This window comes from Dermacentor andersoni, chromosome 2 (assembly GCF_023375885.2).
Source record: "Dermacentor andersoni chromosome 2, qqDerAnde1_hic_scaffold, whole genome shotgun sequence".
In the NCBI taxonomy this organism is placed as follows: domain Eukaryota; kingdom Metazoa; phylum Arthropoda; class Arachnida; order Ixodida; family Ixodidae; genus Dermacentor; species Dermacentor andersoni.
The window spans coordinates 26284264-26311546 of NC_092815.1; the positions used below are offsets into that span (position 1 = coordinate 26284264).

Here is a 27283-nt window from a genome sequence, read left to right on the forward strand (position 1 = left end):
GCACGCTTGGACCATCGTCATAAGGTGAACATCCCATTCCACAAAACGTCTACCTATGGTAATTCATTTCTTCCAAAATCATGCCAGGAATGGAATCACCTACCGGATCCACTAGTCTATACAACTAACAGAGATAACTTTCGTAAGGCACTTACTAATATTATCTAGCATGCCTTGATGTGAATGTATAACGAAGCAATTCCGTTTTCTCCTGATCAGTATTGTTCATAAGTTTTCTTTTTGATTATCTACCTAATGTACAAACGGTGTATTTCGCATTATGCTTTATTTTCTATCATTCTGTGCTTATTGTCTCATTCTAACTTGTCCCATATACCATGTATGTATATTTAATCTGTATTACCGAAGTTTTCTGTTTTTCTTTGCATAATTATTTTTTTACCGTAATATGCTTTTTTTTGTGTCGCTCTCGCGTTATTTTTACGTTGCACCATGAATTGTCATCTGATTAGTATTCGTGTTTTCGTTTCTCCTTTCTTGCATATTTATCTGTATTTGTTAGCCCCTCCCCTCTTTAATGCTTCATTGTAAGCCCTGAGGGTACTATAAATAAATAAATAAATAATTAAATAAATAAACAAACAAATAAATAAATAAATAGCTTACTGTGCTGTTTGATTGGCGGTAATTAGCGGTGATGTTAACGGCGAATGTTTAATTTCTTCAACGTTCAGTCCATACGAGAGTGACGAGTTGATGTTAAACGTTACCTTGCGTGCACCACGGCTCTTTGTCTGCGTAGTACACAGAGAGACGTGTTTGCTTGAGGCGTCGTGTTGCGCCTTTGTTCATAACCTGTGAGAGGGTTGAACATTGTCATTGCCTCACATGGCATATCGTATCGCGGCAGAAGTGCCCAACTTTAATTCAATTATGGGGCTGTACGCGCCAAAACCACAATCGGATTATGAGGAACGCCGTAATGACGGACTCCGGATACATTTTGACACCCTGGTGTTCTTTAACGTGCACCCAAATCTAATTGCTTAGATTTAGGTGCCGAGTGCTAATCGCATTAATACACCCACGTGCCACACGTGGGAACACCCGCTGTGTCATCGAAGAAGGTCTGTCGGCGCACCTGATGTGGGAGGTGTGGTGACATGCTAATTATTGGCAGGTAGTCGAACGATATAGCAATACTGTAGCGATGAAAAAGGCCAGCTGACTAGAGACGATGAGGGCGAAGTTGTATGGCTTCTGCCACTGGTTTCCGGCGCCATGTTTCAAAGTTTCATCCTGAACCTCCTAAGTTTGGAACTAAGTCCAAGCCCTTTTCATAGAGACACTGCAATATTTATTTATAAAATGTGTTGTCCATAAGCCATCTTTCATAGTCTTCAGCTGATCACTGTTCGATCTCACACGTTTAAGTAGACTTTCGCGAATTGTTTTTGTCCCAGAGCACGTCCAGAGTAGATGACGAACATCCGCTCCAGACGCAGGAGCGGAGCGCTTCGGGCACTGGAAAATGTCTTCGAATGGGTTGACCCCATGCACAAGTTATGGCTGGTGTAAGGGCCGCCCAGGCCCGAAGTCCACGGAGAGAGACTTCCTCCGCCCGAGAAAGATTGGGGAGAAAGGAGCACATCGACACGCGGGGGATTAGAGCATGCGTGTAACGCCGGAGGATGGGTTTTCGGGTAACGAAAACAGAGCGGGGGTCAGAGGGTAGGGAAATAGGAGGGTTTACGGCTGTCGAGAAAGAGTGAGCAATGCGTTCCGTAAGGTCATTTTTGTTCTCATGACCATGTGCCTGCCACTGCACCCAGTGGTCACTGCACCCACTTCACCACTGCACCACTGCACCCAGTGGTCAATAACGTTCACACGGGCAGAATTCTGAAATTTGTGCATCTTCTCACAAATACGCAACATTTTTGCTTCTTGTTTGAGATGCTTAACTGCGCCGAGGCTATCGATATAGATGTGGGCTTCGTTGATGTTAGGCAAATTGGCAAGGGTTTCTATCGTGGCGCGTATAGCCTGCAGCTCAAATAATAAGAGGTCTGAAAAGTACGTTGCATAGCTGTGAGTGACTTGGATCTCGGTGTGTGTCGGGCTTCATAAGGCTATTTGCCCTCTTCTTGAGTTAACCGCCGCGTTCGTGTATATCACACAGCTACCCGCAGGTACGTTAGTTTCAGTTGTTGCAGTCGGTTGCACCCACCAGCGGAGCTTTGTCGTCTCGTTATTAGTTAGTGATGTATACTTCTACGGTAGAAGATTGTCCAAGTTCGTTGTCATGGCACAATATCCATAGGAATAGGAACGGAGCGCTGCGATTGTCGGTATGTGGCATCTTTTCAGCTTTCTTGCTTGCTGTCGCCGCTTAACAAGCTCAGAAATGGTGTCAAGCTGGGCGTGCTCTTGTAGCGTTGGCACAGGGAGGGCCGAATAGCTCCCATGGCACTTCCTTTGATAACCTCAAGTTTGTGCCACTGTTGAACAGACAGTCGCAAGAACTGCGCTTGATATACATATGATGCGAGGCTGCAGAATAGAGCGCACGAGGCAAGAATCCACGTCATTGGGAGCCCCACCACTCCGTGGCGCAATTCTTCCAACCAGCTGAACTGTTTCTGATGATGTTTTGTTTATGTTCTTGATCCACTTCATGCTAGACCCCGACTGGTAAACTTCCAGGCCAAGTATACCGCAGCTCTTCAGTCTCAGGAGTCAGCGATGAGACAGCCTTGACATGGAAGTCGCAATCGCAAATTGACTTTCTGCGCGGTTTGTTGGCAAACTTGTATGCAGCGACATTTCTATGTCGACATCGGGAGTCCAATAGCCTGCGCGTATTGGTGTAAAACACCAAGACCTTCCTGCGCTTGTTCACACCGTATCTCAGGGTCTGTGTGAGTGAACCACAGTTTGACGTCGTACGTCGGCGTAAATGCGCAATCTTATGTGATCAACGTCCTGTAGCTTATAACACGCTAGAGGCATGAAGGCAACAATATATAACGGTGCTAGAGCGGAACCTTGTTGTACCCCCCGGTTTGATGTGAAAGATCCGAATTTCCGCCCGTCTACATGTACGTACAGAAAATGTTCGGCGGGATAAGAATGAGTGCATCATTTTTTTCACCTGAAAATAAAGCGCAATGGTGGCGTCTTTTCGAATACAACAGTAACGAAAGGGAAGGAATAAAATTCGACTGGGGAACGATCGCGTTTGTGCGCGTTCACGATGCGACATCGATGTGTCACTGTTTGCGTAACTTCCGTTGGGCCTTGCTTTCTTTCTTGCTTTTTTTTCTCGCGTAAGCTCGTGTTGGTACGCCGAACGCTTAGTAAACCTAACGGAAGCGCTCGAGATTTGGCATTTCGGTCCGCACGACGTCTCGTGCGGACCGAAATGCCAAATCTCGAGCGAGTCCGCGATGACTCCTGTCCGATAAAGCGTTTTCTAAAAGGCGTGCTTGTTGTCTACGTACACGTCACGGCTGGTGCATCTGGAGGAATCCAGTTTGTTGTTTACGTTGTGGAGATACCGTTGTGTAAGTGTAATCAGTCAGTCCGGTCTTGTGCACGTGAGTGCGTGATCTTCTTCGGTGCTGCTCCGTGTTGGCCGTCGTGTGTCGCCCCGCATTATCATCGTTGCAGAGCAAATATCTCAAGTACCGCATTTTTCTCTATACAGGCTGTACTCGCTATACTTTCCCTCACTGAGGTTTCTGCGTAATGTACACAGCAATCGCTGCGCGCTCCAGGTCTGGTGGCTGGTAATTTTTATTGCGCAAGGACGATACAGAGCATGTCAAAAGCGGCTGAAAGGACGGTGTGCAAAGAACGCGAAGTATGCATAACACTGGCAAGTCCTGTGCTTGTGAGTAATTCAGCGTTCGTCTTGCGTACTTCCTGTTCTTTGTCACGTTTTTTTTTTTTTTAAGTATGTCTTTAGAGGAGAGGTTGACGTTTTCATAGATGCCGGCCACTCCCCGTGCAGGGCAGGCAATACTGTATACAGGAAAAGCACACGGGAAACAGTCAGATAACACGGACATTTGTGAAGTTCCGCGCAGGCGTAAAGGAAAGTACAGATGTACTGCTGGACTGTATATTTTTTATTGATCCGGTGTTCTACTGAGTGTTATATTTTGTGCCGCTATTCTTCCTTTGTACGCAAATTTGTTTCGTTTGCCAAGTGACAAGGAGTAGCCGGTGCCACCATAAAGGCGCCAACCTCTCCTAACATTCACTTCAATAAAAAAAAAATGAGAGTAAACGAAGAGTAAGGGACACACACACGCTTCCGTAAACACGCGAAAGTCCCTTCAGCGCTGTTAATACTTTTAACCGCTTCCAGTAACAACATCGCCAAGCTTCCAGCAAAATGTCGCGCGCTAGTTTGTGTGTGCTCGTGTGCGTTCGGTAACGAGCTTGCTTGGGTTTTTGCGAATGGGGTGGGACAACGTCGGTTGCGATGCTCACTCACCTTGTGTCTCGCCTTCCCCTTACTTCGCAGCGCCATGCGGGGCCGATGAGCGCGCAGCGTGCGTAGTCGTGGCGCGGCCGCAGCGTCTGCCCCCAGGCGGAGCCAGCGGCAGCACGCAGAGCCATGGCGGAACCCACCAAAGGTGAGCCAGGTGCCGAGATGCACTGACGAAATCGCGTCTAGCTTCCTTCGTAAATTATTACAGTTAAATCTGCCACTGCGATGATTCAGCTGCTGTGATAATGATGGGTAGCAGATTTACGTAATCGTAGTGCTTGTGGCTTCCGACGTTCCTCCTCCTATTATTATTATTATTATTATTATTATTATTATTAGTAGTAGTAGTAGTAGTAGTAGTAGTAGTAGTAGTAGTAGTAGTAGTAGTAGTAGTAGTAGTAGCAGCAGTAGTAGTAGTAGTAGTTCTTAATTTACAAGCAAGCACACTTTTCTGAACTCATATGGAAGCGGTAAGTTTCGGCACACATTAGTAATTGTTGCGAACGGTTGCGAACTGTGGGATTTATAGAGCAATATTTTGGCTGAAGATGTGCAATTCCGCGAAGTCGTTTCAACTAAGCCAGGAGGAACCAAGTTTTGGCAAATTCATGTTCTATCCATCATTTTCACACTGCCTGAACCGCCACACTCGCAGCGCAGCTAGACACTATCGTCACGCTTTCCCTCTAGTAACTTTTTGTGTATAGTAAACGAACACGAGGCGGTGTAACCACACGTACGCCTCAACCACGGGCCACGGGATGCGGCTGCCGCGGGGGCAACTGTCGCAGGATCGAAGCCCGTGACAGCGGAACGCGCAGTCCACAAAGGGCGCGGTCAGAAGCGATTGTGCGCTTCCTTGTGAAACGAAAGCGGCTTAGACCCCGAAAGTCTTTAATGGCTGATTAGCTTGTTCTGTTAGAATAGTTGTGAGGAAATGGGTTGACCTTACGGGAAATCGCCCGCAACTTTTAAATTAAGTAAGAAGGTTTTAAAATAGACCCTTAAAATTAGCGCTTGCAAACTGGGGCATGCATTGCAGCTGCATTATTGAACCTTGCATATTAGCGCCGCAAATTTTTCTAAGGCTAACATAGAGCGCAGTGCGTCGCTATGCCATTACGACCACGGAGCAAACACTTAGCCAAGCCAGTTTTATTGTTTTATTTTTAATTTTACTTGCCACACGATTGTATCGAGAAGTCCTACGATATATCGCGACCGAGGTCACTTCCTTCCTTCCTTTATTTATTTATTTATTTATTGTGGTTCTTGATATACACGTAGCTATATATACCGATGCTTTCTAATGCCATAACAACATTCGGTCACCGACTACGCCTACGAGACGCGATTTCTCCGCTTTGACTTATGTCCATGCTGCCGCCCGCAAAAGCATATCGGTAAAATGTTTAATGCTCGCATGAATCGAGGCAGTCATAACTGCAACTACAAAACCACGTGCTGGAAAAACGTTTGGTGCGCCTGATCGAAAAATTTCAGACGTCCGGCTCTCGCAAGGGTCTTAGCCGGTGATTCCATGTTGCTCGTGTCACACAGAGCGGTGTGTCAAGAATTACGGCACATTTTTACCGATCGAGTTCCCTAAATCACCGTCCGGGCTTATCGGGAAGTGCAACGGCTGACTGTCAGACTGAACATTACGTAACAAATAATTTACGGTATTACCATACACAACAATTGAGGCGGCTGACCAGCCGCTTCAACGGCGATGCCTGTCGCTGACCTTCGAGAGGGCTGCCTGTTGAGGCCTCGAAGTAGTGCTAGGCAGCCTGACATCAGAGCGCGCTGTCTCGCCTTGGCCCTTACGCAATGCCGCAGTGCGCGCGAGCGAGCCGGCCCTCAAGGGAGCGGGAAGGGGATCCCTCAAGGCTTTCCACGATCTGGGGTCGTGTTCCCGCGGTCATCCGGTGCTCGGATCGCGAGGCCGGCGGGCGCCTGATAAGCGCCGTGTCCGCGACTGTCAGGCGCCGCCGCGCACTCGACTGTGGGGCTCGTCTTACTGCGAAATGACGGGGAACTGCTGCCTTATCTGCTATGCGTCTGTGGGTTACTAGAATCGCTGCTATTTCCAGCTGTGGGTGGGTGTCCGCGCGTAGGTGAAACTTTTACGAACTCTCTCTCTCTCTCTCTCTCTCTATGCGTGTGAGTGTGTGCGCGTTTGTGTGCGTGCGCGGGCGTGTCTGTGTGTCTGTGTTTTGTGCTTCTGCATAACGATGCCTCGTGACCAGAGATAGCATTGAAACCCTATTCCTCCGTTCCCGTGTTGGAAGGAAAACTCGTGCAAGGACAAGAGCATCTGATTGTTGGCCATTGCGCAAAACTGCTCTCCTGACGGCCACTCGAGAGCCATCCATCACGGCAGCACTCTATGAGGAGGTGATTTCTGTTCTGGGCAGAAAAAAAGAAATACAAGCCCCGTCATTTTTATCTGCATAAACAACGAATCGGCATTAAGCGCTCGCGTGCGGTATGCGCGCGAAAAGCACAGGGGCGCTCGCGGAACTGTTGGGCACGTCTCACCAGCACCTTCAGCAAAGGTAATTGTTCGACACGCGCTTATGCAGTACACACGTGCGCTGTGACGGCGGTGGCTCGTTATCACGTTTTCGAGTGCGTGCGTTGAAAGAATATGCGACCTCGACAGCAACACCTAGTTGCACAATTGGCAGCTTTTGGAGTATTGCTTACTCCAACTTTTGTCTCTCTCTCTCTCTGTGTGTGCGTGTGTGTGTGTGTGTGTGTGTGTGTGTGTGTGTGTGTGTGTGTGTGTGTGTGTGTGTGTGTGTGTGTGTGTGTGTGTGTGTGTGTGTGTGTGTGTGTGTGTGTGTGTGTGTGTGTGTGTGTGTGTGTGTGTGTGTGTGTGTGTGTGTGTGTGTGTGTGTGTGTCTACTGTACACATGCGCCGGGAAATGCATGAATGCAGAGCATAGTTCCTGTGGGTAGTAAGGCTTCGTTTGGTGGGGGTTCGAAACAATCCTCCATGTGAAGTTCACACGACCCTTCGTCGACAACCGTTATGGTATATGAATTTCCTGCTTCGTCGACTTTTGTCCGAAGTAAATATCTACTCTGAAGTGTGTACACAGTTGTACTATGGCGGTACACATCCCTTCAGACGGCGCTAGGCGTCGACGAAACTACATAGCTCTGTCGCACGGCGAGCCGGTGCTTTATACAGTTTCAAGACTGCGCCAAAGGCGTTCATTTTGTGGCCGCGGGAATATACTGCGTGCGCGTAGCGCTGCGTCGCTGCGTCAAACGGCTTGGTCGCTCCATCTTGCTACGATTGTTTTGTCTATTCGTTTGTCGCGTCTCTGCACTGGAAGATAGCACTATGCATTAAAACGCCGTCGTAGCACCTCGACCTTCCGAGCACGCCCCGAAAGCCTGCCATATGAATGGCTTATGTTGAAGAAGGGCTAGGTGATCCCTTGAATTGTGTGACATGTTTGCAACGCTGAAGACGCAACACAGCATGAAGACGGACGAGACGGGCGCTAGGTTAGCAGCGATTCGATATTGACCACCGACGACGACAGGCGTATGTAAAAACAGAGGCTTTGCGTACTCTAAAGCCGTGTCTTGATGTTAGAATCTAAACGCATCTTTTTTTCAAATGATGCGGCGATAAATAGGCATCTATCCAGAGAGACCGATATGTTTTACTATATGTATTGCAGTCTCGGATTTCGTCCATATCTACTTTATGCTGTAAATGTATATGGCCTTGTGACGACCCCAGCCCCGTCTCTTTCCTACATTTTTCTTAATCGTTTTCTTTTTTCACCAATACTCTGAGCAAACCTATCTTGCTTATAGCGACTATCGACCATACACCACTCCCATCTACAGCTTTGAATCCCGGCGCTTCGTGTGTGGAAGGTGTACATTCCTTACGGTTCTTACTGGGCGAGTGTCTTGGCTTTCCGTTACAATGTGCTGAGTCGTCTCCGATTTTTTTTTTTTTTTTTTTTTTTTTGTGTGTGTGTGTGTGTGTGTGTGTGTGTGTGTGTGTCTGTGTGTGTGTGTGTGACGCGAGCAGGAGGGTTGCGGACCGAGACAAACATGATCGCCCGAACACCGCCTTTATCCTTCGTCTTCCTCCTTCACCACTAGTGCACCTTATTGTCCCCTTGCGTGCTTCGTCACACTCTTCCCCCTCCCCCTGAGAGAGCCGTAGCTACAGGGGCCGACGATACCGTCATGCTTCTCACATGGGCGATGTCAGTCCGGTGGCGTTCAGCCGAGCTCAGGTGGCCGAGGCTGGCTGTTGCACTCCGGACGACATATGTATGCCCCGATGAAGGAAGGTTTGGACACATGGCAGGTGTGGGCACTCGGATGTAGCAGGTGTCGCGTCCTGTTGACATGCGGAGTCTCCCGCCCGCACGTTCGGTGGTCTGAGTAGCGGGGGCGAAATCTTAGTTTGTCCGGTATGCCAGGGAAATGCCCGTGTTGTTTTTGTGATTGTGCACAGCGTCGTCGCAGGAATCCTTGCGGTGGGTGCAGTCCTCATAGACGGTGCTGAAGGTGTACTCGGCAATGTTCTTTCTTGCAAAACGTCGTGTTTGTTGAGTCGGCCTTGGGTTTAGCTGACTTGCTCACTGACGTATTCCTCGTTGCAACTGTTCTTGATGCTGTTGATGTTGATCTTTGTGATGTTGTTGCGACAGTTGTTGATGTAGCGTATCTATTGGAATATGCCTTTGATTGCTTGCGCAAGTTGACCTGGAGATGAATGGGTAGCTTGCATGCATACAGCTCCTTTTTGTGAGACTTGTCTGGTGGCGAGTGTAATGTTCCAGGCTTCTCAAAAGTCTCTTCCAAGGCTGCTGCGACGTCATTCAGGAAGCACGCTTTTGTCATTTGACAGCTTGCGATGCTGCGCGGCGCGTGCGAAGCTTGTGAAGTGGCAGCGGCCTGTTGAGGTGTAGTACGCAGAAGAAGGCTTGAGAGCCGCGGTCCGCCTTGATCTCTATATGTGCGTTGCTCCAAATTGTCTACGCCTTGAAAGTTACATGCGTTGGCGTTGGTACTCGTATTCTGGTTTCGCCCTGGCAGTAAGCAATTTGGCTTCGTGTCACGAGAACAACTGACTGTTGAGGTATTTTCTCGATTCGTGTTGCTGAAACTCTAGTTTGTGTCCATGCTGTTTCAAATTCCTGGTGATTGAGCGCTGGAAGATGTCCCAGTGGATGTGGCTCGATCATGTTCTCTCAAAGAAAGGTCATCTGTCTGCGATGCCGTGGCGTCGTGCTCAATCGTGCAAAGCGTGCATTGTGGCCTAATGTTCATACAGCCAGTTGGGACCTCGAAAAGTAAGGCACAGATCTGTGTTATCATAACACCGCCTGGAAGTCACTTGTACGAATTTCGGCACTGGAACTTTGCTACTGTCTCCTGCCGTATAGCGTGCATAGATCGACTATTGTTCACGATGCTTGTATTCGCCGTGTAGCCGAGCCAGCGTCACAAAGCATAAGCGCCGGATCGTATACAGGCTCTCTCTAGTACATTTTTTCACAGTATTCATTACCAAATGCAGTGAGACCACAGGCATCGCCTACTGTTTTGAACTCTCTGTCATCTAAAGACCAATTGATCTCGCGTACTGCGTATTTAGGGTCTGCGGACCTCGGTACAGGTGAACGATCGAAGAACGCCGATGTGTTTGTTCTCCGCCTCAACGCTGCCAAAAGCTCTGGTGCCGCGGCTGTACGCCGACGTATATCTCAGATGATGGCAACCCTTTTGCCCTTTCTTTATCCGTTGGAAAAGAAACGCCCCCAAAAAAGAACACAGAGAAGCAAACGACCGCGGTCAAAACTGTTGACCTCGCCGTGCGTAAACGGGACGTCATCGGCGCTCTCTCTCGTTTGACAGTTGGGCTGGTCGGGCCACAAAACCAGACGACGGCGGTCGCGTCGAATCCGTTACAGTTATTTTGGTTGTCCCCCACCAACCGGCGGGTGGTGGCGGCAACGCGCTCCGTGACGCAACCTTCTGGTTGTTGCAGAACGGCGCTACGGGCCCGAACCGGCGCAACCTCGAGCCTCCTTCCCCCTCGTCTGTTTATGCGCTTCAGTGGAAAAAACGGGCGACAGACACGGGCGACCCGCGTTTAGAAATGGTCCCCGTTCTTGTCGCGATTGCTTCTCCCGGTCGCAAGGCGAGGAGGCCTCTTCTGTGGGCCACCGAGCGACGGCTGCGGCGAAGCCACTGAGCGCGCAGCGGAGGGAAAGCTCGCTGGCGCCCTTCTGCGACGAAGGCGACGCCCCGGCGGTTTCGACCAAATACGCTTCTATTTATACTGATATGCCGAGCTAGCTCGAGAAAGAAAAAAAAGAACACGAGAAGGGGGGCGTCGCTAGGCGTACCAAAACACGCGCGCAGCGTGAGAAGAGGGCACGTCTTTCATGGTGGCAGCAGGCCTCGTCTCTGTCAGGACCTCGGGCGAAATCCGCGGGGACGTGGTTGCGGTGGTCCCCGTTCCTCTCCCTGGTGCCGCAGTGGCTGTGTTCCACTTGCTATGACGTATGGTTTCACGCTTATAGGAAAAGCAAGATTTTGTTTGCGTATTTTGTCTGTTTCTTTTTGCCCGTTAGGGAGGAGGAATTTGGGAAGTGGAGGCGTACGCGAATTGATTACCGTTGGCGCGTTTGTGAACACTGATTAATCGACACCACTGCAGAAAGGGAGCGAGGAGTGGACATGATGTAGCTAGATGAATGTTTGTTTACGTTGTTTATTTTGAATACCCAGAAGTGCTAGAGAGGATCTCACGAGGAAGGGAGAGGCAGCTAATGTGCTACTTAAGTGGTTGAGAGGAAAGGCAGAGAACCACTCACTAACGCGCTATCATAAGAACTCAGTGAGCGAAGGTAAACGTGTTATACATAATACATTACATAACGCACATGCTGCAAACTAACATGACGTAATAGATCGTAATTAGTTGCATAAGGAATACGGGTGATAGCGAGTTTGCACTTATTGACTGCTATTGGAGCCTTCGATGTACGGTTTCTTTTTTGTGCTGCTGTCTTTACTAAATAGCTCGAGGTGTATTTGGCAGCGTGGTATGCTGTACTATGCAGGTACTGGGGGGAAAATACGGTATACTTAACGGTAAAGGAATTTACGCACAGAGACAGCGCGCTCGCTGACTGACACGCACACACACACACACTAAAACCTTCGCGAACTCTCATTATGTCCTGTATAGTTACAACAAATACTAGCTCTTTCGTTGCGCCCAAACCGCAGACAGTGCTTGTCCGCGATCCAGAGTTCAAGTCCTGGTCTGCAGCGGTCGTTGTGGGGGGAATATGTAGTTCGTGTGCGCCTATTGGGTGGGTGGGAATACACACACACACGCACGCACACACACACACACACACACACACACACACACACACACACACACACACACACACACACACACACACACACACACACACACACACACACACACACACACACACACACACACATATATATACCACTACATTTATTTATTTTTATACACGCGCAAGTGCGTAAAATCTGTATTCACGTGATGATGATACATGACCGGGGTAGTTGGGGTAGATGATGATGATGATGATGATGACGATGATGATGATGATGATGATGATGATGATGATGATGTCCTTGATGCGTTTGGCGCTTACCCACTCACGGGGATTGGCCAAGAGTCGGGCAGAGTTTCCTTATGTGTTCAGAAAAAGAAGGTAAAAATCTATAATTTTGTCACCTAAATTTAAGCGAGGAAAAATCAAAACGGTTCAGCAGATTGTCATGCTATGAAGAGGAAAAAAATATAAAAAAATTATCTATAATATATAAATGAAGCAATAGAGGAGGAATGAAAAGAATAATACGGTCATCAATGAAGTCGGTTTGATTCAATAATAAATTTTTCTAGGGCGAATCACACATTCCTGTGTGAGCGCCCAAGCACTGACGCTCCGAAAGACAGCAGTACCGGAGTGTTCAATGGCAGGCCGAGCTGTCGCACTGTAATTTCTAATGTCATTTTCTTCATGGAGGAGAAACGCCGGCATTCCAGTAAGTAGTGCTCAATCGTCTCTAATGCGTTGCAAAAATGGCGCAATGGGGATATCGCCAGACCAGATCAGTGCATGTAAAAATTTAGAGATGGGACTGGAAAACGTAATCTCGTTAATGTGACTTCCGTTTGTCTTGTTTTGCAAAATTTCCTGCTCCAAGGGAATTGTAAGTGGTGCAGTTCCAAGGATGATTTAAGATTTTATTGTAATGTTAAACGGATGTATCCTCTGAACCTGACGGACGTGATATAACCCATCGTTGGAAGAAGGGGAAGCACCGCGCCGCTGATAGAAGCCTTGGCCAAGCGGTCTGCCACCTCATTCATAAATATGCCTGTGTGCTCAGGTACCCATATTAATCGTAAACTTCGCAAATGACTTGGAGCCAGTACAAAGTTTTCAATATGTGTGACTCGCCGGGAGCAGTAAGTGAGGTGCACAGCGACAAAGAATCTGTGATTATTACCGCGGTTGTCCTGGAAGATTGTCGCTTTCATAAAGCTAGTACAACAGCTAGGAATTCCGCTAGGTATATTGGAGTGAAGTCGGGAAGCCGAATAGAAAAAGACCAGTCCAATGACGAAAAAATTCCAACTCCTGCCTTTTCCTCACTTTTTTTCCTCACGTTTTTGTTTCCTCTCGCTCGCTTCTTTCTCAATATGTATAAATAAACTCTCTGTGACTGCAGTCGCAGTCTTGATTAAGACCGGACCCATATATATATATATATATATATATATATATATATATATATATATATATATATATATATATATATATATATATAGTCGATGGATGCGGCTGACTTGCATTGCACGGTCATGGCCTCACCCTGTTGCGCTGTTTGTTTGTTTGTTTCTTTGTTTGTTAACTGTGACAAAATGGGCAGTGTGACTGCCGACGAGCCCGCTGTCCGAAAATCATAGCTAACAGACACGCATATTAAAAACTACACGAGGGACAAAATTAAATAGAAAAAGAAATTGACTGCATATCCTGGTATGGCGCTACACTTCATCACACGCAATTCAATATGTCTAACCGACAAGCTCACATCGCCGCTCTGGTTCTCCCATTCTTTGTCCGTTGTCCGAGCATGTTCTGCCTACTTAAACAGTGCTGGGGCTTCACAAAATGTAGCAGTAAAGGGTTTGGTTGTGGGTGCTGCATTTTGATGCTTAGATATAGAAAACCATATGGTACATGTAGTGTCGTCATAGATATGGTGCACCAGCTCTTTTAATATGTCTGCGTTCTTTTATTTATTATTTACTTTATGTATTACATACTGCCGTCCTATTTTTGAGGCCTTATGCAGTAGTGGGAGCAGAGATATAACATAAAACAATCTCTGTAAACACAAAAAAAAAGAAAAGAAAGGAAAGAAAATAAATGGAGGACACAGGCAGGGGTGAGAGCAGGCACAGCTAATACAAGCTCAGTACGCAAAAGCAAAACCGGGGGGGGGGGGGGGAGGATTAGAGGAGGACACGCATGAGACAATGCGTACACTCAGAACGAAAAAAAAAACGTTATAGGTAAAAAAAAAAATTACAGAACAACTTACGAAGTAATGACTATCATAGTACATAAAATGTGAACATATTGTTAGGCACCCTGTGAAGCAGTGACATTCATATTATGTAGAAGCGAACAAGGGATAACGAAAAAGAAAAAAAACAGCAAGAGTGCACGATGCACGCGCGCGCATTTATTCGAACACTCAATAGTGCGAAAAAAGAAGAAAAGTGAAATAGCAACGACATACGGGCAGATTACGTGACGTGCTGTAAGTGCGGTCCCCCCTATACGGCGCTGTATTTCTAATCGCTTGCAGAAGTGAATGAAGACTTGGTCGTTCGATTACATCAGCAGATGGCATTCCAATTGGCAATCAGCCGAGAAAGAAGAGTTCTTGAACGTGCTTGTTCTGCATTTAAGCTCAGTCACCTATTTTCGGGTGAAGAGACCGAGTGAGCTGTTTGTTGCAGGTGCTACGAATGCGAATTCATCAATTTTTACTATATCGTGGTATAGCGAATAAAAGAGCTTTAACCTGTCATGGTATCGCCGTGTTTGAAGTTTGTTTTTATTGTGAAAGAAAGTATATATGTACTTTAGGCGCATCTCTGCCGTCGCTGTAAGGTTCCGTATAAAGTCCAAGGGCGATAAAATCATCGCCGTGTGCTGTATGTGCGAGTGACGGCTAACGAGGGTGAGTCGGCGATCGCGGCTCAATCTCACGTGCGCAAGGGAAGAAAGCGGGGAAGAAGCGCGCCGTGTTCTGTCGCGCACAAGGATCCGGGGGCAGGACAGGAAGGGGGGGTGGGATCGTCCTAGTGCGGGCCGCTGTGTCTGGAAAGCCATCTGCGGCAGGGACCGAGTCCAGCCGCGCGCTGTGTTTTCACGGCTTAGTTCGCGTTTTTGCGAGGCGCCGGACGAAGGTCCATTCGCTCGCTGCTGCTGCCCCGCTTCCTCTCTCCAGCGTTCTGACATCGAGTTTCCGTGATCATTTAGTGAGGTATGTGCATGTTTGCTTGTGCGCGCGTTATACCGCGCTTGTTAATTTGGTTGTATGCCTGTGTTTACAACTTTATACGGCCGATAAAACTACTATCCGTACTTCGCATAGTTAGCTGTTCATTGATTTGCTATCTTAATCGATACTTCGCCTGCGATTTCTTTTTTTGTTACCGTGTAAAAGTCTGGCCCGTATTCACGAAAAGGTATTATAGGCCAAAATTGTTTGTAAGAGTAAATTCCAGCCAATCGTTTTGCGGGGAATATTATTAGCGAAGGTGGGCAGCCAAAGGCCAATACGCTTACGAACTAATAGCTTTGTGAACGCGGCTTCAAAAGCTTGAGTTGATTGCTCGTGATTTAACCAATTTACTTTATCGAAAAAGTGCCACGAACCACCTGTTGAAACTCCGTAATGAACATGCAAGTAGAGCGCACGGAGCTGTAAATATCTCAATCAAGTTACAGGCGGTGTGGAGCTGACAACCGGGATATTAAGACAGCGCCCGCTATTTTCGAAAAAATCCAGAGCTAGCAGCCGCCATTTATGAAATTTGCTCGGATTTGTGCAGCGTCACCAGTGACATGTCAAGAAATGGGCGGTAATGGATTGCTGCGTTAGTCATCTCAGTACTCGATTTACTCGAATATAACACAACCACGATCGTAACGCTAGGGTCGATTTTTCAGTCCGTGAAATAAAATAAATACATAAATAAAACAGTTAATTTAACGCGAGATGAACAGAAAGACAACCGATGACTTTATTCAAGGAATCAATTGGGAAGCGAGTTCACTTGTCGTCGTCACCTAAGAAGGAGACGGAGCTTTCCTTGGGTGGTATTGTGGGGCCATCACTTTGGGAGATAGTCTTACTTTCGCGAAATTTCGCGTGATTCGGCATCGATAGCCTCCTCGTCAAGTGCTCCTGGCGCTGTGCCAAGCTCTTTATCAGTGCCAAGAGCGCTGTCGCCGGTAGATTGGAGAGGTTCGGTGCCGATACGAGAAGTCTCCCGAAAGCGAAACTACCAGGTTGCCAACGAAACGACAAAACCGCGAAAATTAGAATATTTGTTTTGAAATCGTAAATGCTGCTTTTATTTTAATGTAACGCGAGGGTGTACAGTCCAAGCGACGAAAATAACGAAAAAGAAAAGAAAACTCGCATTACAATCGAGTAAATAGAGTAATCCTGTTAGAAGCGACGGCCGCTGGTTACGAACCAGGGCGCGTACTCACAAGAAGCTCTTACGCAAGAATTGTTCGTGAGATCGCATTCCAGTCAATCCTGATGATGGCCATAATATTAGCGATGGCGACCGGCCAATGACAAAGACCACGTATGAACACACACGCAAACGAACAAATATCTGTTATGTTAGAGGTGTTCGGAAGAACGAAGTCCGACCAATACTGATACAGGTCATATCATTACAGAAGGAGACCGGCTAATGGCCGAGAACACTTACCAAGAAAAACCTCTTACATTATGGAATTGATTTCGGAGCTAGTTCCAGCCAATCCTGATGCTCGAAGCGTTATTAGCAATAGCGGTCAGCCAATGGCAAAGAGAACGTATGACTGAAAAGCTTTGTAAATTTGGTCCCGGGATCGTATTCACAAAACGAAACTCGTTGTTTTATAGAGAGACTTGTTCAGGATCAGGCACTAGCCAATAACTAGTGACGCCGGGCATATAGAATGCGGGTGGCCATTGCTAGACTGGGACTATATTTTGTAAAGCGATAAATTTCCTTTTTCGTTCCTTTCATCAACTGCGAAAATCGGGTGGCCGATCCAGACGCAAATAGCGGCTGGACGACGGCCGAGACGAAGGACGAAAAGAATGGAAAATGAGATGGATCGTTGCAAAACGCTGCTCTACTTCTTGCGAATTGAAAGCTCCGTAGACTCCACTTCCGGGTTGCCATTTTGCAACGATTTCATTTTCATTTTTCTTTTTCGCTATCAAGAGCTCGCTCGAAGCAGCGCCCTGTGCTATATATTGCTGGCATTGGCCGCTCAGCTTTAGTCGTCTAATAAATAAATAAATAAATAAATAAATAAATAAATAATGATAATTTAAATAGTGATTTTCTTCAGATAGTTGAATGTGTCTTTCAATTCCTCGTGCAACTAATGTCCGCCTATCTGAAAATGCCCGCTCAAGGACAAGAACTGTGTTTTCTGCGAAAAGAAATATAGATTATCAAATATTCCGGAATACTTAAAAATGACCACCCTGCAGGGTGAAAACAATCCTTACAATATATGGTCAAAAGAGTACCCTAAGTGCTATAACCTTGTAACTGTAAATTTCATTTTCCATTCTTTCGGATTTTTGCCATTCGCTCGGATGTCGGCGCACCGCCGTTATCGCCGTGATCCGCTAAGTGACATGGCTACTGAGAATAGGAGAATGAAAAAAATGTAACCGAATAGGCATACAAAATACGGGCCCGTGCTGACGACGCAGTTTCCGTAAGGCCGGGCGTCGGCCAGTCATGATAACGAGCAGTTTGATAGCGCGACAGGTTAGTTAGTTAGTTAGTTAGTTAGTTAGTTAGTTAGTTAGTTAGTTAGTTTAGATAGATAGATAGATAGATAGATAGATAGATAGATAGATAGATAGATAGATAGATAGATAGATAGATAGATAGATAGATAGATAGATAGATAGATAGATGGATGGATGGATAGATAGATAGATAGATAGATAGATAGATAGATAGATAGATAGATAGATAGATAGATAGATAGATAGATAGATAGATAGATAGATAGATAGATAGATAGATAGATAGATAGATAGATAGATAGATAGATAGATAGATAGATAGATAGATAGATAGATAGATAGATAGATAGATAGATAGATAGATAGATAGATAGATAGATAGATAGATAGATAGATAGATAGATAGATAGATAGATAGATAGATAGATAGATAGATAGATAGATAGATAGATAGATAGATAGATAGATAGATAGATAGATAGATAGATAGATAGATAGATAGATAGATAGATAGATAGATAGATAGATAGATAGATAGATAGATAGATAGATAGATAGATAGATAGATAGATAGATAGATAGATAGATAGATAGATAGATAGATAGATAGATAGATAGATAGATAGATAGATAGATAGATAGATAGATAGATAGATAGATAGATAGATAGATAGATAGATAGATAGATAGATAGATAGATAGATAGATAGATAGATAGATAGATAGATAGATAGATAGATAGATAGATAGATAGATAGATAGATAGATAGATAGATAGATAGATAGATAGATAGATAGATAGATAGATAGATAGATAGATAGATAGATAGATAGATAGATAGATAGATAGATAGATAGATAGATAGATAGATAGATAGATAGATAGATAGATAGATAGATAGATAGATAGATAGATAGATAGATAGATAGATAGATAGATAGATAGATAGATAGATAGATAGATAGATAGATAGATAGATAGATAGATAGATAGATAGATAGATAGATAGATAGATAGATAGATAGATAGATAGATAGATAGATAGATAGATAGATAGATAGATAGATAGATAGATAGATAGATAGATAGATAGATAGATAGATAGATAGATAGATCTTACGGAGGAAACAAAAACTTTCCGACGTTCGGTCCGTAGCTTTTGCCGCAGAGTTATTATTCTGCAGCTACCACCGGCTGTAGCAAACACGCTGACAAGCAGGCGCCACACTTTTACACAGGCATGCGATCAAACGCTGCGCCTGTTCGCACTGGGCACAGACGGATCCGCGGCCTGCGTTGTTGAGTGAGGCACCGGAGAAGGTCGCGCTCGCTCCTGTCCTCGCACGCCCACGCGGCGACTGAAATGCAGCCCATGGCCTGGCATCCGCAGTGGCGACTCGCAAGTGCGCCTCGCTTGGACGATGGCCAACGAGGAAATCCCTATAGCATCGGCGGAGAGGCTCTCGAACCGTGCCCGCTGCTGCTGCAAGTGCTGTTTATATCGTGACGCTGTTTGCGTGTGTCAAGGGGCGGCAGCGTGGCGCTTTTCTCTCGCCTCCTCTCGCGCATCCGTTTGGACGGCGGCAGATCCGCCTGCTTGTTTTTCGCGCTCCATCTGTTGCCGATCACTTTACGGAGTTTGGTAACGGACCCTCGCATCTATGAATGTATTCGTCCGGTTACTTTCGTGAGACAGAGGACAACTAAAATGTGAGAAATTTACGTATGATGATCGATCTTTTGAGTGGAAGCATCTAGCTTATCGGTCATATATACCAGTCATACTGCGTACTTTTAATTGTGACCTTAGATTATATAGCTAAACGGCTGCTTAGGGTGCACTGTAGAAAGGCGCAAGAGTATGAATGAGTTTCTGCAGTTGCACGCTTATGAAGCACCAAATATTCGCATTGGATTTCTCCGCGTGCCACCCTTCACATCTAACATCAGATCCGTTCGGGAGCCATAAGGCATCGCACCAAGTGTCACTATATCCACTGTGTCCGCTTATTACAGTGCGTGCCGATTCTGTAATGTTGTGTTCATGTGTATGTGTGAATGAGTTGCATTATTTGCCACGCTTCGTTGGTGGAGTTAGTATGAGAAGCGCATGACCATGCAAACATCTCCGGCATCCCTCTGATTTGTGCCGTTGCCCTGATAAGCAGACTCTTTGTTATTGCGCTATGTGCAGCACACACCGAACAGGGACGAGATGAGCACTGACCGGGAACAAACTGACACGCAGAAGCGCTTTTCTTCGCGCCACTTTGTGTCTTCGTCACCAATCAGTGTTCATCTTGTCCCCCTTGGTGTGTGCCGTATACATAGCGCAATAACAGTGAATGTGCACTAACTCGTCCATTCAACGCTCCGTTAAAGGCTCATTCACACTAGGTCAACACGACGCCGATTTCGATCTGCCAACTGTCGGTGACAGCGTTTTTTCCTTCGTTTCGGCGCCTCTGTCACACTTGTTATGGTTGGGGTCGGGCATGAAATAGAAGGTAGCTGGCCCATGCCGTCGTCCAACTCCTCCACGCTGAGGGCGTTGTTGAAGGGAGAGGCTTGTTCTCATCGAGAACGAGGAATATGGGATTTATTTACAGTATCTACATCAGAACGTTACAGTTCATCAGTTTAACATGACTGAAAGAGGAATGCACACTCAGGAGCCGCCAACGGCTCCTTAAGTACACTATGTCCTCCCTAGATACCTAAGTGAGGGATAACGGCCGTTCAACCTGCTACCGAATAGGAGCGTTCAAAGTCATCGTAGCCGACCCGCCTTTGAGGGGGAGGGTTTACACACACTTCCGCACATGTTTCACTGATAACGCCTAGGTGAGAGGGTTTTCGCAGACATGGTGCCTGACCCGAGCAGGTGCCTCTTCATCCCGGTGTTGTTGACTCCGCAGACAATGGCCGCCGCGTCTGTCCATGACTTCTAATCCCCGTGAGACAGCCGCCAGACATCTTCTCCCAGGAGTTCCACCGCGTCTAACAAGCCGTGGCATCCACGGCGAATCCACGAACGATACTTGGTCCGTCGACCGCGTTTAGTCATAGCGGCGCCGAGGTGGTGTTGATGCGGCACACCGTCGTCCCTACAAAACGAGTCGCCGCGGCAGGTGGGGAAGGTTTCCATGGTCGCTTCTGGGAAGCTCGCAGCTGCGGCTGGCTGGGAAAATTTTGTAGGTCGGTACCCTTGCAGGCCGTTCGTAACACACTGTACAGACGCCGAGCTCTTCGCTGACCGTCGGCAGATTGTCGGCTCCGGCACAGTGTGACACAGGCGCCGACACCAAGGGGGAAAAAAACGCTGTCGCCGACAGTCGGCGGACCGAAATCGGTGTCGTGTTAGCCTAGTGTGAACGAGTCTTAATTAATAAGCAGAGGCGTCTCGTGAGTGCCCGTCGCGATTTTTCGTTTGGCGCTGTTGTTATGAACTGATTTTATAGGTGACATTACGTGTCTTATCCTCTCTACATTGTGCTCCTTCTTTAATCGTATTGATGTCATAGCCTTGTCCTCACGATGTGTATACATCAAAAGACTTGTGTGGACTCTTTCGCTTCAGTGTTATGGCCGGGTGACTCCCCTATATAGTTATCGGACTGCGCTTTTGGTGCTGTAGTCAGTAGACACTTTTGTGCTCGTTGTTCATGTGTGCATAATAGGCTTGTTGATATTTTCTTCTTGCTTGTTTTTAATTTTTGTGGGAGGGGGAAGGAACTAGGAAGGCCAAGAGGTTAGCTGGAAGAAACAATGCGGTTTCCTATCCTGCACTGGGGATGGTATAATGGGAGCCAGAGAGATAAATAAAAAGTGGATAGGAAGCAAGCCAAGGAGCACCTGCACACCATCGCAGCCGTTCACGATCACATCACAGGATAACAATGAACACCAATGAAAAGCCAAAGCCGACTAAACCACTTGGACTCCTTGCTCAGGAATCCGGACTCTGCCGTCGCGAGTCTACCCTGTTTTGTTGGCTCTGGCTAAGAGTGGCTTTTACGAAGTCTTTTGTTGTTTGCCTTAGAATGACCGACAAAGCTGTCTGTGATGGCTGCGGTCACGAGGGCACCCTTTAGCAGGTTTTACGTGACTGGCCTCGACACAGCGTGCAAGAGGCGAATCGTTCGAGACTGGCGCTAGCTCACGTCGATGACTGGCCATTCTCAGAACAAGCCATTTTTGGAATGACGACCTGATAAGCCACTGCAGCGAAGGGCGTCAAAGGCATTGATGAAATACTCCAGGACGACAAACCTGCACAAGAGACTTTAGCATTGAGCGCTAGAATAGCGCAATGACATTACGCGCGCCGTTTAATTTGCCTTGATTCGTAGATTTTTGCGAACTCCATGCGCTTACATTATTGTGTTTGCTTTTAGGACTACCGGAACAATATGGTGTTCGTGTGTGCGCGTGTATGATCGACAGTGCTTTTGTTGCACAAAAGGCATGAACTTCAATTGATTAACGTCAATGCATATACGATGCCTCTTCTGGTCGGTCTTTTTTTTTCTTCTTTTGTCTTCTTGATACTTACGGGTGTTTATTTTTCTGTTCTTTCTCTCTTTTTCTTTCTGCAGACTTAGTGTGCTGCTGTAGCAGTCTGTGGAGTGTGCGCGTGCTATATGAGCAAAGGGTTAACTTCAACTTCTTAACTCTGGTCTGGACTAGCCGGCTCTGATGTATCCTACCTTCCTGTTCCACAATAATAATAACAACAACAAAGAAAGCCGGTTGACGCGCTCCCCATCCAAGATCTCTACCCGACGAGGTCAGTGTCCTAGCGAAGAGACGCTGACAACGCCCGCGTGACGACAGTGCGGGGTTTCTCTTTCGGGGGGGTGTAAGAGGAAGCAGCGCGCGCGGACAGTGTAGCAACAGCGGCAGGCGCGGCAGTAACATTCTTGCAGGCCTGCGACGGCTGGCTTGCGCCGGCCGTCCCCGCGTCTTCGCGGGCGCGCATCTCGGTCCGGACACATTCCGAGCCCCCGGCGTGGCCGCTCAGCTCTATCTCTTCCGGACGCGATTGGCGCACTCAGTCGCCGCCGACGTGCGACCTGCTGTCGTCGCGATGCTGCCGCCGCATCGTATTCACCGCCCTGAGCGATAACCTCGGAGTGAAGAACCTGGGCCGCACGGACGAGGGACTCCTGGTCCGTTCCGAGCGGAATATGTGTAGCAGCAGAATATGTGTAGTGTAGCAGAAAACAGTGAAGCCGTCTCGACGGATGCATTTTCTGTGAGAGATGTTCCAGCGGCCGGCCGTTCATGCGGGTCGCGTCAACTGCGGACAAATGTTACGCGTGTAACCCGTGTTGATTGGTTTAACGTTCACATCAAAAGAAAAATTAGAAAAAAAATCTGGTGTAGAACGTCTCGAAAGTGCACAGTGTGTTACGAGGGACGCCGTAGTGGAGGGCTGTGCGTTAATTTCCGATCGCATGGAGTTGCTTAACGTGCACCCAAACGGTGCATGTTAAAGAACCACATGCGATGAAAATGAATCAAGAGCTCTACCGCCCCCATTGGATTGCGGCCGGCGTCACATTGTGCTCAGAAGCAGAACACTGGAACACTGCCATTGAGCCACCGAGGCGAGTCACATATAGCAATAGTAATTAGACGGTTTGTTTTATTTACTAGCGATAAGGTTGAGCTAAGAAAATACCTGGCTGGACGTACTGCTACTGTCTAGCATTACGGCTTGCTTGCCAAAACGGTTTCTAAAAAACAGAACGGTGCTGTTGCTAAACAGCCGTGCTAAAAAAATCACCGCCCAAGCACACCGTACAGATGGTTAACCAGCGAAGTTGAAACGCGCGGCGCCAGTGCTAATGGGTTAATCCCGACGGTTCACTTAACGACGACTTCGTAGGCTGCCGGATCGTCGTAGGCTGCCGTTCTAACCATTTATTTTTCGCGCATGCGCGAAGAAATAAATGGTTAGAACTATAAAAGAACGGTTACCAGCAAGACGGGGGTGGAGGGCTAAACGGCATAAGGGGGGGGGGGGCACTGTAAAAAGCCGCCACTTCGAGCATTCAAGTGCTCATCTTGTGGAATTGTTTGTGGTGTTCAGCGAGAAAAGTACAGGGTGGTGGTCGTTTTTACAATAATACCGTCAGGGTCGGCTTGCACGGTGCATCTTGCGGGACTCAATAAATAGATAAAGGCTATGCTAAATTAATCCGCGGGTAAAATTATTCCCGGGTCACACCGGCGCTTTTGATCGCGGTGGAGCCTGACTGGAACCACATTTGTCGATCGAAATTGGCTCGTTTGCGCAAACTGCGAAAGGTAGCCAATTTCGATCGATAAATTCGATCTCAGTCGGGCTCTATGATGCAAAGTGGCCCGTGTGACAGGGGTATAATTAATCGTGGTAGCAACAATCTGGCCACTAGTTTTCACGCTGAACACCGCTAACCACGACTAGCATTTTCGGTCTATCTCAATGTTCGAAGCCCAACCAACCACCATATGAAAACACCTCAGGCAAATGCTCTCGTCTTAGCAGCCAAACACATGAAAACATCTCGTGCCTGACAAAATCGCAACAAGGTTTTATAAAAGGTTATGTGAATCGGCAGGCATAACGTGAAAGTGTTTGTCGCATAGCAGTTGTAACGTAATCAAATAAATAAGTAAATCTTATATTACTGTACACTGCTGAAATCCTGCGTTATTATTATTGTTATTATTATTATTATTATTATTATTATTATTATTATTATTATTATTATTATTATTATTATTATTATTATTATTATTATTATTATTACCAGCCTTCCACACAATTCGCTCTTTATAACGCTCATTTTTATGATCTTCATATTTTTCGTAACTCACTGTCATCGTTTTTTTCCGAGCTTTGCGTTGTTGTGTCGTAGTTCCACATATTGTGCAACTGCCTTTATCCTCCTTTTTCTTTTATATTCACCTTGCGCCTTGCTGTGTACACACTCCTTTTTGAAGATTGTTCTTTTTATTCATTTTTTTTACCTATATTCCCCTGCTGCTTTTTCTATTCTAATGCATGCGTGCTCCACCATTCAGAATTCGTGGTTGTTCCTGGCCATGATAACTATAGTGATTGATTGATTGATTGATTGATTGATTGATTGATTGATTGATTGATTGATTGATTGATTGATTGATTGATTGATTGATTGATTGATTGATTGATTGAATGATTGATTGATACGAAATTCGCGTTGTGTCTTGTTACGCGATTACGAGGCGCTGCCGTTCGTCCTTCCTTTCCGTGTTTCTTCAGCGTAAATATTAAGCGGGCAGCCCGCAAGTCGATACATGTCCTCGTGTCCTTGAAAGCTGTACACACAACAGAAAGCTTCCTGTTGCGACACGCAAGCACCGCGCCGGCGTTACCCATTATTTAGCGAGACGGTGCACAACGAACGACTGCAATGACGCAAAGCAACGTGCGGCGAAGAAATAAGGAAACAACAACAAAACAGGAAGACCAACTCGAAGGCACGAAGCGCTGCGCATGCCAGAAGGCTCGCGTTCACTCGTAAGCAATGGCTCCCGTTCGATCACGACGCGCGGCTGCCGGTGCGATAAGGCTGCGCCAAGCGCTCCTCCTCCCGTCCGCCGACGCGACTTGGAGCCGCGATGTATGAAGGAGACCTTCGTTATGGCCGAATCTGGCGAATGCGTCGCGCCTCGACGCAGCTAAAAATAGTGGGCGCGCCCTCGCTATGCGGGGCAATATGTTGCCATTAGGATATATGTTGCCCTGTCTTCCCCTGCCACCGTTCCTTTCCTCTTCGCTTTTAGTTTTGTGCGTGTGTGCGTGCGTTCTGCCTTGAGTTCGTGGACGGCGAGCATAAGTGCGCGTTTTGTGCGGCGAGGGAGAACGAAATTTTTTTTTTTTCCTTGTGGTGGTTTGTCCGCAAACTCCTCTGTCTCTGGTGCAAGTGCACCTATAGCTGCTGGTCGACTTGACGGATGATGTATAATGTCTCGGCAGATCTTAGATCCCCCCCCCCCTTTCGTCACCCCCGAGTCTATAAAAATTGTGTAGGAGTTAATGTAAACTCATTTGTATGCCAAAGATATAATGTTTATGTTGACACTATATTATGGCACCGCGCTACTGGCATTCCATAAAATATAAGAGCACGCCTTTTCTCTACACCACAAAATGAATATCAACTGTCTCAAGAAAGTGGCCGTACCTTAATTCAGATACTGTTTTATACTCCGTAGGTCATGCAAATTGCGGCTGTTTAAAGTGTAGTGAAATCTGAAGGACGCTTGTGTTACTCACTAATCTGATCTTTAGTTCAACGCAAGACGCATCTGTACAGCACTGCATCGCTGTTTATAAAGTCACTTTACAATTATTCCGGCACATGTGCCGGTATAATTCAAGTATGTGCCTTTCTGCGCATCGTCAGTGGCCCGAGCGGCACCCAGACGACCGACAGAATCGAGCGAAATGAATCGCCATATTGTATCCTTGTTTCATAAACTGCCCGTATTCAAACACACACACACACACACACACACACACACACACACACACACACACACACACACACACACACACACACACACACACACACACACACACACACACACACACACACACAGAGCCGTCTGGAAGACGTTTTTGCGACACACACACACACACACACACACACACACACACACACACACACACACAGCCGTCTGGAAGACGTTTTTGCGACGTGGCACCACTTCGCGGCCGCAAGAAAAAGTTGAGAAAAGCACACATTGTTCTGTATTTCAAGTCTTTGCACATTCGAACTTATGCAAAACACGATGTAGCTTACATTAAGGGCGTAGGATAGCGCGTCTGCGTTTTCTTGCGCGCAGACAACCTTCCCGTCGAGTTTCCAAGCGTCCCGCTCAGCCCCGTATTGTTTGGACAGGCAAGTAGCCTGCATCGTTTTTTACGTCGATGCTGTCTTCGCGAAGCTGCCTACATCGACGTCTTCGTGAGAATTGGAACGAGACTTAAGATGACCGCTGTCCGCTTAGCCGTCTACTTTGCTCTCTACAACAAATAATGGAACACAGCCTGTGTAGCCAATATCAGCCGCCACGAATCCAACCACACATATCTTCGGAGCAATATCTTCGGCAAAAGCCATATCGAAAAATGTGTTCTTGTGGACACGCGAGAACGTCCCGCAATGCCCGAAGCGCCCGCAGCGGACGCGCTACGCAGCTTTTGAAAACCTGCGGGCGCACGCAAGAGAACGTGCGTTCTCCTGCGTACTACGCATGCGCACTGTAACCCGCGGAGCAACGCGAAGCCTGCGCAGATTTATATCTTTTTCTGCTGTCAACAGCGGTAAATGTCAAGAGTGTTCGTAAATTCTTCAGTGATGCGGGTTCCTGTGTCGTTGGGTCTGCTCCAGGCCACCTTCGCTCCTCGAACTCGAAGAGGCAGCACGTGTGCCGAGTGCAGCTTCTGAACAACACTTTGCAATGTCGTGAACGCGGTTTAAATCATGGGCCTGTGAGAGATGCGACGTAATGCTAACGCATTTCTCTCACATTTAACGCTGAATCGCTGCTGAAAAATCTTGATTAGGGTCGCACACCCTTCTACAAAAAGGTTTTTCACGACATTAATCGCGCTTCAGGTTGCGAATTTTATAATTTACATTCAT

General features: G+C 46.9%; 1 protein-coding gene across 2 annotated transcripts in view; it reads left to right on the top strand.

Annotated features, from left to right (window-relative positions):
* The window catches only part of HDAC4 (histone deacetylase 4), a 327955-nt gene that overhangs the window by 80636 nt on the left and 220036 nt on the right, over positions 1-27283 (top strand). For both annotated transcript variants that reach the window (XM_050189691.3, XM_072286365.1), the window contains exon 2: positions 4496-4607. In XM_050189691.3, the coding sequence (XP_050045648.2) occupies positions 4589-4607 (19 nt within the window). In that variant the 5' untranslated portion in view covers positions 4496-4588. The remainder of the gene's footprint in view (positions 1-4495; positions 4608-27283) is intronic.